Source organism: Nanorana parkeri, unplaced genomic scaffold (assembly GCF_000935625.1).
Source record: "Nanorana parkeri isolate BGI_ZX_2015 unplaced genomic scaffold, ASM93562v1 scaffold2052, whole genome shotgun sequence".
Classification (NCBI taxonomy): domain Eukaryota; kingdom Metazoa; phylum Chordata; class Amphibia; order Anura; family Dicroglossidae; genus Nanorana; species Nanorana parkeri.
Genome location: NW_017308320.1, coordinates 3,304 through 14,600, shown reverse-complemented (window position 1 = coordinate 14,600; position 11,297 = coordinate 3,304). Strand labels below are relative to the sequence as shown.

At 43.7% G+C, this 11,297-nt stretch overlaps 1 protein-coding gene across 1 annotated transcript in view; it reads right to left on the bottom strand.

Annotated features, from left to right (window-relative positions):
- LOC108800521 (class I histocompatibility antigen, F10 alpha chain-like) overlaps nt 1-11,297 on the bottom strand; it is a 14,381-nt gene continuing 3,084 nt past the window's right edge. The window contains exons 2-5 of the mRNA XM_018572511.1: nt 9,022-9,300; nt 1,823-1,921; nt 748-777; nt 1-434 (exon numbers count right to left, since the gene is read on the bottom strand). Coding sequence (XP_018428013.1) covers nt 373-434; nt 748-777; nt 1,823-1,921; nt 9,022-9,300 — 470 coding nt within the window. The 3' untranslated portion in view covers nt 1-372. The remainder of the gene's footprint in view (nt 435-747; nt 778-1,822; nt 1,922-9,021; nt 9,301-11,297) is intronic.

The following is an 11,297-nucleotide window of genomic DNA, read 5'->3' as shown; positions in this document are numbered from 1 at the left end:
AAGTACAGACAGCACTGATCCGATCAGCGGAACCTGCACATGAATAATTACTATTCTACAATTCTTTATATCTAGAAGGTGCCACATTGTCAGCCATGATGATTTCACCGATGTGGGCAAAATACTTCTATGAGGGGATGGGTTTCTGTTAATCTTTATACAATAGGTGTACCTTCATTTTACATTCAAATTTATGCCAATCACAAGCCAACGGATTAGAATACATGACAGGTTCTCTTTAAATTACATGACATCAAATGTATTAATAAAAGCAGACAGAAGACGAGCGGAATAGACAGAATCTGCATAGAGAAAAGTTGTATCTCCTCTTCCTCCTGCGATGTCCTCACATAATACACCTCCGGGGTACGCTCAGGCTTTCGGGTTGTTAGGGGAGTTCGCGTTGTTGGAGGAGTCAGAATTGGTATCTGAAGCTGTAAAATAAAGTGAAGCAATTTATTCTGTATGGAGATGATGGTAAAATGATGATTATCATACAATGATTCCACTATATAAAGTACAGAGAACATCCTCCTAACACTCTCTGTTCTTCCCACTATAGAGGAGTCTGTACAGAGCCAACAATGGGGATCAGATATTTCTATTTGTATCATCAGGTGGACAATGATAAGAAGGTTCCTTGTATCATAGATTCATATTATCTGCCGGACTTCTCATCACCTCACACATTCCACACACACCGCACACTATAATAACACAGAGAACAGGTCATGGGGGGATACTTACTACTGGTGGTCTTGTAGCCGCCTCCCCGCTCTGTAATAAATACAATATTGTGTTAGAAACAGGAAAACACAACAAAATCTACTCAGAATCTGTCATAGACGTCAGAATATTGAGGCTGGGAAGCCCATAATGTCCTGTACATGAGATATTTACCGTCAGAAATGAACCTAAACCAGTATTATATGTTATAAGTTATATTATATGTGTTTTAAACTCATTGAACTTCTTGTAAATGACGCACGATAGGTGTTGATAAAACATTAGAAGGACTCTGTCATCAGAGAATGATGGAGGCTACCGTTGCTGGAATCTCCTTATGAGAATGCTAGTTCCCTGGCTGTCTTGCTGACCCAGAACAGGTTTAGAGATGTGGAATTGGACACTTTTCTGACATTCATTTACAGCATTCTTGTTCCAGTTATAAAAATCTCCTCCCTGGGCTCCCCCGTTCCCTACTTAAGTACCTCCTCCCCCCACCTTCCGCTGTGTGTACTGAGGACATCTTCTGGCAGAGAAGAGGTATTGCGGGGGACTGTGCCAAACTGGAACCAGAGCTGGTTTTTAAACCTTCAAGGGGGACTTAAAAACAAAATGTGTAAGGCCTTGTTCACACCAAGCGCGGAGCAGTTGCAGACCGGATCAAAACTGCGTCCAATGTATTCCAAAGGTATTTTTAGCTCCAGTTCACATCGCAGCGTGCAGATCCAGAGCAGGTAAAAAAACTGCAGCAGGCCCTATTATACCTGCTCTAGATCTGCAAACGCATCAAAACGCATGCAAATGCCTGGAACACACTGAAAGCCCATGTTAAACTAAAAAACAACAACATTTTTTTAGCCAAAAACGCATCTAAAAGACTAGCATGCGTGTGCAGAAACCTGACCGCATCCGCTCTGCATTTGGTGTGAACAAGGCCTTAAGTCCGATACAGCCAGGCAGGAGGCCAGCAATGGTCTCCTCAATACTTGGCTTATGACAAAGTCAGTTTAAGCAATCTAATTCTGAAGTCCATTTATTTACACTGTGACAGGAAGTAACATCTGAGAAAAATAAACCATCAAAATCTGTCACTTACTCTTGTAGAAAAAGAATCCAACACCAGCGCCAACAGCGACGGCAATGACAGCACAGACGATGGCAATAATCAGAGTCATTGAGGATCCATTTTCAGGTTCTGAAAGAGAGAAACACAAAGGAACATGAGATGATGGGAATACTGGGAATACTGGGAAGTTCAGATTAGGATACTTTATAAAAGGAGACATGTGATAGTAATATATTATACCCGCAGTGCTAAACAGACCGGAGCTGATTTATGAGAATTGGACCCGTTTACTCTGATCAAACTCCTCCTTTACTTTAACATAAAGTGCACCAATTCTTTATTACCCCCATGAACTCAGCTATCCGATCACCCCCTCCCCCTACACACATACATACTTACCGAGATCCAATGGCCATTGTGTATTTGCATCCAGTGCTGGAAGTTTCCTCTCTCCTGGCTGCGCTTGAACCTTACAGCTCCATAAAATCTTAAGGGGCTATAATAGGAAGGTACAGCAATCAGAACTTGTGGCACTGGATGTGAACATTCCCCAGGGGCCTTAGATCTTGGTTAGTATCTATCTGTGGAGGTGGAGGGTGGGATTGGCTAGTCTATGGGGGTAAAAACGGATAAGGGCACTTTTCCTTTAAAAGATAAAACTTGATTGGCATTGTTCCAGTTGTTGTGCATAAGCCCTATTTCTCACCTCGTACATTTACACGATGCACTCCATGTGGTACAGAATACTCCGCTCCTGGCCTTCCCGTTATATTTCTAATTGTAATCGGCTGATAATTATATAAACTCCTGGCGAGGGCTCAGAGTGCAGTCATATCATCTGACCGTAACCCACTTATCACCCACAGACTGCAGATTAAAGTGCATGTATAACAAACATTGTTTTATTTAGCTTTTGGCAGCATAGAGAAGGTTAAACCCCGATCAGGATATTTTTTCTGCCTCGGTTCTGCTAGGCAGATTTCTCTTCACTTCCTGTCTTGGAAACACAACAGGAAGTGAAAGGAAATCCCCAAAACTAAGAGCAATTCCCATTTCAGAAAATTGTCACCAGAACATTTGCCTCCATTGGAAGATCTGCCCTCACCTCTCACTTTCAGGACAACTCTGGGGGCTGATTCTACTTAAACGTTCCGCTGGGATGCATTAACAAGTGCGTTCTGTAAGTCGGGCTATTTATTATGAATGGGCTGCCAACACACCACAATGCAGGAAAAAACATACATGACCCTTTTTTATCAACAAAGCAAACAAAAACATTTGATATGTGTGTTGTGGTGTACTGCGGTGCATTGTTCATTGCACTCTCCTGTACAATGCGTTGTGAGTTTCATTCACAATAAATAACTCCACAACACAACGCACATTGAGCAAGAGTGTTGCCATGTGTTGTAGAAACACACATTTATAGCACACAATTCTGCAACCTACAAGTGTGATTTCCCCATACGTTCCCTCTCTATGACAACGGTCATCAGGTGAATCTCCCCAGTGTAATAATGGAGTAGAAGAAATGTAGGTAAATGGGGCATTTGAGGCGCCAGGTGACAGATCCAAGAGATTACAACATCCTTAGCAACAAAAATCTTTATTACATACAAAAGGTTAAAACCCGTAAATTGATGTGTGCGCGCTTCCATCATCCTAGTAACAAAACACCTCCAAGAACCACTCCAAACTGTCATGATAAAGGCATATTGAATCACACAACATAATTAGGTAATTCATAGGGAATATTCTCTATATCATGCAACGCAGCCTCGTGGACACCAGCAGCCCCCGGGAGTGATTACAGACTACTACTAGCCCTGGCAATATCTCCGTCATAGGAGTCACTTGAGGATCCAACAGCAATATATTTTTCCACTGCACAAGGATTTCTATCCTGTCATCACTCTCACTCCCACCATCTTGGGGTTCGGTCCTCAGCTGACACTCCTTGGGCTTTGGGTTTCATCTTGGTTGGTCCGGTTGGATGCACACAAATTGCCTTCCTGTTCGATTTCCTCCATCTCCTGAGGAAGCGCTTGGAGCGTAAAACGCATTGAGAATACCAACTACTCCCTTACCATCTTCAGAAGAGGCTGTTTCATAGATATGATCTTGAGAAAATTCCTTATGAATGATGTAAATTATGTATTTTGTGAATTATCGCACCTCAATGACGTTAACTTGGAGTAGTTTTTGGTGTTATTGTTAATACCAACTTCTCCTTTACCACCATTTGAAGAGGCTTTCTTCATGTATGATTTAGAGAATATTCCCTATGAATTACCTAATTATGTTGTGTGATTCAATATGCCTTTATCATGACAGTTTGGAGTGGTTTTTGGAGGTATTTTGTTACTAGGATGATGGAAGCGCGCACACATCAATTTTACAGTTTTTAAACTTTTGTATGCAATAAAGATTTTTTGTTGCTAAGGATGTTGTAATCTCTTGGATCTGTCACCTGGCGCCTCAAAAGCCCCATTTACCTACATCACTTATCAGGGGTGTGGCACCAATTACGCAGGACTCGTTCACGACAACTTGTTTTAACAATGTAATAATGGATAGCAAACACGGCAGAGGGTCTAACCCAGGGGTCAGCAACCTGCGGCTCTGGAGCCGCATGTGGCTCTTTCATCCCTCTGCTGCGGCTCCCTGTCCAGGGTGTTCGGTCCTGAAATGTCACTTCGATCAGACTTTGTGAGTGGGGTGGAATGTGAGATTGCAGTCACAGAGTCGGAGAGAAGTGACATTTCAGGACCGAACAGCTGTTCCAGGGCAGATCAGTTCTCCTGCACATACGATCTGCGATGCCAATCTGCCCTGGAACAGCTGAGAAAGCGTTGGAATGCTTGAACGAGCATGGGTTCCGTAGACAAATGGATTGGCACAAAGCATGTAAATGTGTTCCCGTCCACAGTACAAAAAATGTCATCATTCAACTATTCTTCAGAGGGACTACAATAGTAAGTATAGGATTGCTTAAAAGTCTAGATAGAGAGATAACCGCAATTGAAGTTGTTCTAGCTGTTCAGGTGCCTCAATATACATGTTTTCTCCTGATTATTGTACTCGCTAATTATCTATTCCCCAAATTAACACTTTATTGTTCAGTAAAGGTTTCTAAGCGCCTCAAGGTGTGCTGGTGTGCTGCGGATCCATTACAAAGGTCCATTACACAGAGGTGAGACAGAAGAAGCCAATTATTCCAGAGTACAGTATCAGAAGGTGGACAATGATAATCAGGCTCCTTGTATCATAGAGTCATATTATCTGCCGGACTTCTCATCACCTCACATATTCTACACACAGCGCACACTATAATAACACACAGAACAGGTCATGGGGGGATACTTACGATTGCCGCTCTTGTAGACACTTCCCGGCTCTGAAATAAATACAATATTGTGTTAGAAACAGGAAAACACGGAACAAAATCTCCTCACAATCTGTCATAAACGATAGGGTTGCACAGATACCAAGTACCGTACCCGGTACGAGTACATGTACCGATACTTTTGAGCTCCAAGACTAGACTAGAGAAAAATTCAAAAATTAGGAGGCAGCTGTCATTTGTAAGGAGCACACGGAGCTCCCGGGATTTGTACATCTCTGTTTTATTGTATGATTTTGTTTATGTAAATATAAATGAAGAGATGCACAGATACCAGTTTTGCGAGTACGAGTACTGGTACTTGCCGAGTACTTACAAGTACGAGTACTGATACATTTTTGTTTATTGTCATGTGACAGTTTTTCTAAAACAATACAGACTAATGATTTCAGGACAGTGGTGGAGTGCCAGGTCCAGGTCCCAGCTGCAACCGCTGCAACCCTGGTAGTTCTCCTGAAAATGTATCTGCACTGGTACTCGAAAAGTATCTGTGCATCTCTAATAAACGAGATCCAAACATTCAGAATATTAGGGTTGGGAAAGTCCATAGGGTCTTGTACATAACATATCTACCATGAGAAAAAACTAAAACAATCAATTATTATTATTATTTGTGTGTTTTTTTAAACTCATTGAAGAACTGATCTCTGCTTTTTATAAATGACACACTATAGATGCTGATAAAACATTAGAGGGGCCGTGTCATGAAAGAATAATGGAAGCTGCCATTGCGGAAGTCTCTTTATGGAAATGTTCACATTTTAGCACACGTTTCTGCAACCTACAAATGTGACTTTTCCCCCATACTCTCTCTCCGTGACAATGGCCAATCAGGACAAGCAGAGACATGAATCTCCCCAGATTGGAAATGGATAGAAAACATGGCAACTCTTTCCTACTCTATCAAAAACATGGGTCCAACTCTCTCCTACTCTATCAAAACTTTAAAAAAAGTTTTGCTTTTACATACATTTTAATGTTCCCTAGCATGACATGCCGTGCTGAGAGAATATCAACGTTCCACTAAGGAAATAGGAGCATTCAACAGTGAGCGCTCCTAGTTCCAAGACCACACTGCCACTGACAGCTCCCGATCTCAACTATCAATTGAAAACCACTCTGATTGGTTCTCAATCATGTGATCACTATCACAGAAATCACATGGCTTTGCTTAAAAACAACCCCCCTGCCTAAACTGTCATTTTTGTCTATGTAAAGGGTAAGTTATAAGAGAACTAGGGGGTCAGTGTTTTTCCCCATAGTTCTCTTAAGGGTCACAGGAGGACATATATTACCGTAGCATCCTCCCGTGACCCAAAGCTTGCAGTATACTGTCATTGCCGCAGCCGGGACTGATCCCGACATTACTGTCGAGATCCACCCAGTTGCATGAATGACAGCTGGCTCTGTCTATCTAGAGGCATAGCCAGCTGTGCCCGCCTTGATAGGAGTGCGCCTTGATGGCGAGGAAACAGCGGAAGGTTTTCCTGGCACACTCACAAGCCAGCATGTAAAAAAACTTGTCTCACCACTAAGGTTAAAAACAGAGGTTTGGATACACGTCTTCTGCAGAAAATGTGAAAGCCGCACAGCCGTGCCAAGGCCCCTCTTATAGTGCGGTCCTAACTCTAAACTATGAGAGTCTCCATCTTGGAGCACATGGGGGCAGAAGATAAAATTGGGTGCACTATAAGAGGTGCCTTGGCGCGGCTGTGCGGCTTTCACATTTTCTGCAGAAGACGTTTATCCAAACCTCTGTTATTAGCCTTAGTGGTGAGACAAGTTTTTTTACATGCTGGCTTGTGAGTGTTTCCAAGGAAAACTTTTTGCTGTTTAACTGTTTAAAACCCATTTCGTGTGCACCTTGCTGTATAGCTGGGGACGAATTGATGAGTGCGTTTGTCATTTGTTTGGCTTGATTGATGGCGAGGAAGGCTGGTCTGGGGATTTGGTAGGCTTTGCATAGCAGAACTTGGGAGTGGGATGGAAGCCCAGCTTGGGGGGGTCTTGATGTAGAGAACATGAAAGTGAAAAGGACGTTTCTTCACAGATAAGAGGGATAGGACTTTGCAGTCTGCTTCTTAGCCTTCTTCTGCTGAGGAAGGTTGGTGCTCTTGCCATGAGTAGCATCTTTGATAATGGTATCAAGAGTAGATCCAAAGAGATGTTTTATGTTGAAGGCCATGCACATAACCTCAAGAGTCATGAGATCAAATGTTTCTTACACACAGGTTCTGCAGTCCAGCAGATGAACCAAAGGATCCTACGCATGTGTAAGGACACAAAACCCGTACAAGAGATAAGCTGAGAACCCTCCAGCAGTCAAAAGTCACAAAGGAAATGTAAAAATATCGCCATTTGCTTCACATGTTCTATAATCAGATCAACTACCACAGTGATGAGATGGGAAGGGCCTGACAGTGAGAATGTAATTCTAGAGAGGGATTCCAACCGCTTACCTGATAGACGGTGCATCCTCCACCTGTATGGTGGTCACCTTGTTAGGCAGGACACACAATGAGAAGCGACTACTTTTGTACAAAATTCTCCCTAAACAGTTACAAAGCTCAGGCGAAGAAAACAGCTTGTCGGGATGTTTCCAAACTCAGAATAGAAAGATTTGGAAAAACAAGACTAATGTAAAATTCTTTGTGGCCGCTGGAGCTTCAAAGGATCCAAGACTGGAAACAGTGCAGGGAGAAGCAACAGTCTGATCCTCTAGATCTAAAAATGGTCCACAACCAACAGCTTCCAAATTCCAGCACTGTGTGGACCTGAGCCAATCCCGATATCGAAAGTCCCATTAAGGAAGCCGGGCGGTATGTAATTACTCACCTCCCGGCTTCCTTATTAGTAGGAAAGCCGTCTCCATGCTCCCTCATCACCAGGTGATGAGGGTGCATGGAGCCGGCTTTCTGGCCAATCAGGAAGCCAGGGAACGCGTAATGACTAGTCGCCTGGCCTCCTGATTGGTCAGCTTCCCAACCAATCAGGAAGCTGGATGGCGAATCATTACACACTTCCTGGCCAATCAGGAAGCCGAGGGGCGAGTCATTACCCACCAATACTAGTATCGGTGTATCCCTAGTCAGTTCTGCCAATCCATACGTGTGACCAGTTGCTGGTTGACAAGCTGCAGGCGTATGAATCAGCAGTGACAATGCTGAAAAACGTGTCTCCTTCTGTAGTGAAGCAGGCACAGTCTACATGAGGGACATCGCTGCTTTGAATGCAGCAGCATTGTCTCCCCATCACAGAAAGCTGCATGAGGTGGACCTCACTGGCAGGACTGGAAGGTATTTGTGAGACTTTGCAGGGAACTATGGGAAAGCAATACATTAATAATGTAGTGATGTGGCACATATCTTGTGTTAATGGGGGGCCGTAGTTCTAGTTTAATTGATACCTCTGAGATTAGTGATCGGGGTACATGCTGCAGTCTGAGTTCACCTGCAAACATGACTGTAGCCTCATCTTTTAACACTTTAATAAAAGTGACTCCGATGAATAGTTCTAGACGGGACTTTCCATTCTCATGGATATGATGTGGATATGAACACGTCTAAACTAATGCAGTCAGTGATATTCAATATCAGACTACGACATGTAAGACTCATTCATCTATACACTGTAGAACACGTCTAGTATTGGTGTACATGGGCAGAGCACAGCTATCAGGAGGAGGGAATGAATAATACACATTCTGGTTCTTCAATGATTTCTCTTAAAAGGACCAATTGTGAAGAAAATCCATTCTAAAATCTTTATCATCATAAAGAGAGACGTCATGTGCAGTCATTGAAGGCTATCTCTCTGTGTCACTCACCCCATATCACACTGAGAGTCTCAGCCCCCAGGCTGCTGTGGTCCACATGACAGGAGTAAGTGTCTCCCTCCTTTGTTGGCACTTCCACACTGACTCTGATCTGATAGGTGCCGTCAGGATGGGGGAGAATTGAACTCATTTCACCTGAAGGAACATCATCTACCCCATTCCTCACCCACTTCACCTCCACAGCTCGGGGGTGAAACCCGTACACCAGGCACTGAAGCCTTGTCACATCATCGGACTGTCGGTGGCCCCACACCTTCACCTCTGGACGCACTGAGAGGAGATAAAACAAAGAGAAACATATGAAGACGGGTATGACGGTCACACACACAGAGACAACATTGGTTCCATCCTTTGTCATGATCCTGAAGAAAGACTCATTTTGGTGCCTTCAGAATAAATGGTTCACTTTGTGATATTTGGCAGATTGTTGTCACTCCGGAGACCTCGTCCTTACAGCCGGACTTCAATCAAACTAAATCAATAAATTATATTAATCATATAAAGGAGTTTGTTTTATCTGCCCATTGGTTTGTATTTCTGTCCATCTAGTCCTCAGTTACACAACCTCCTTATAAAGTATATTCCTGTCTGTCAGAGAAGAAGCAGAACGGAGTTTTCTCTGCCTCAGATAAGAGGGACCTACAGGCTCTTTCCCACCCCACCCCAGTCTGAGACTGGACAATGGAAGGAGAAGCCGACTGAGGAACATATCTCAGGCACTCGGCTCTTTCCTCCTATTAGCATGGTTCTTGTTAGCACATGAGCACAACTAATTGGCTCTTTGTGCTGCTTCTACCTCTCCCAGTCTGAGCTCGGCTGTACAGGGAACGGCAGTAGGATGAGACCAAGTCAAATAAACGTACTTACACGGCTTGCATTTAAAAAAAGATACATTTCATGAGGGAATTATGAATAGAGAACTGCAATATTCTGTGTCTGGAGTTCAGCTTTTAGAAAAACCTTATGCTTTGTCCATACAGGAAAAAGGAACACCGTCATTAAACTTCCAGACCCTCAACCAGCCCCGACCTTCTCATAGGAGGACAGCCAATGCTTAGTAAAATCCAATTGCCTGGTTCTTCTCCGTGAAGGAAATGCTCATCCAGGAGAGACAACCTGATCTAAATGTGTCCAGAGACAAAAACCTCATCAAATCTGACACTAAACCTGGCTGGACCGCGTGTGATCAGTTAATGTTGATGGACACCTTAGTAAATGAAGCTCTGAGATAAGTATTTGGGCTGTTCTTGCTGAACTCACCTGAAAATACGAGTTCCCTGGCTGCCACAATGATGTAATGTCTTATACATGTCCTGCGTTATGGACCGGAGCCAATATACAGATCAGTTCTGTCTTCACTTGTCGCTTTCTCTCGGTCAGTGACTCTGATGGTGATTCCTCTTCCAATCATTGCCACACTATGTAATTATATATATACCATGCGGCTGTATATTACTCATTACATATGCGGTCTCGTCTTCCTGTTTCCTCCTCATGTTATACAAGTAACGGGTATGATCAGCAGAGCCAAACTAACAAGTTCATGAGAATCTCTACAGAGCTCTGAATATATTCTAGCCATGCGGGTGTATGTCCAACCTCCCACTAATACAAATGGTGGGGATCCAGGGAGTAGGGATCAGCGAATCAAGCAATGTCGCTCTGTTAGATGTTCACTGAATCCAGCAGGGAATCCCTGAACCCCGAACATAGAGTCCCAGCCACCAATGAAGTCTAAAAAACACAAATCTTGTCATTTTTTTCTGTCTGGTCTTATGCAAAACTAATTGGCAAGCTTTTGTTAGAAGAGGTCGGGGGTGGCCGGGCACTGCCATGGGGGGCATGAGGCGGCTTATTTATTGAATGCGTCTTAAAGGGCAACATTTCTAATACACAATTCCTTTCAGTAACAAGATTGGAGGATTCCTGAAACCTGCGTGTGAGGGTGGCACCTCTACAATGTACTTCTGTAATAGTGACTGATCACAAGGAAACATAAATATTAGTCCTAAATGTCCGTTCCTGGCCGGCTTCACTCTGTTTGTAAAAGAACGGCGTGGAGTCCACTTAACCTCTTGCCGTCCGCCCGTAGTAAAAAAACGGACGGACGGCACTGCTACATCTGCGGGTTGCCGTCTCCAGACGGCAATTTTTTTCTGCTCGCGCGCGCCCCCTAGCGGGCACGCACGGGCAGAAAAGACCCGACCGTTGCACACACCCGTTACCGGGTGTCACACATATAGGCGATCAGCGGGTCCATAGCCCGC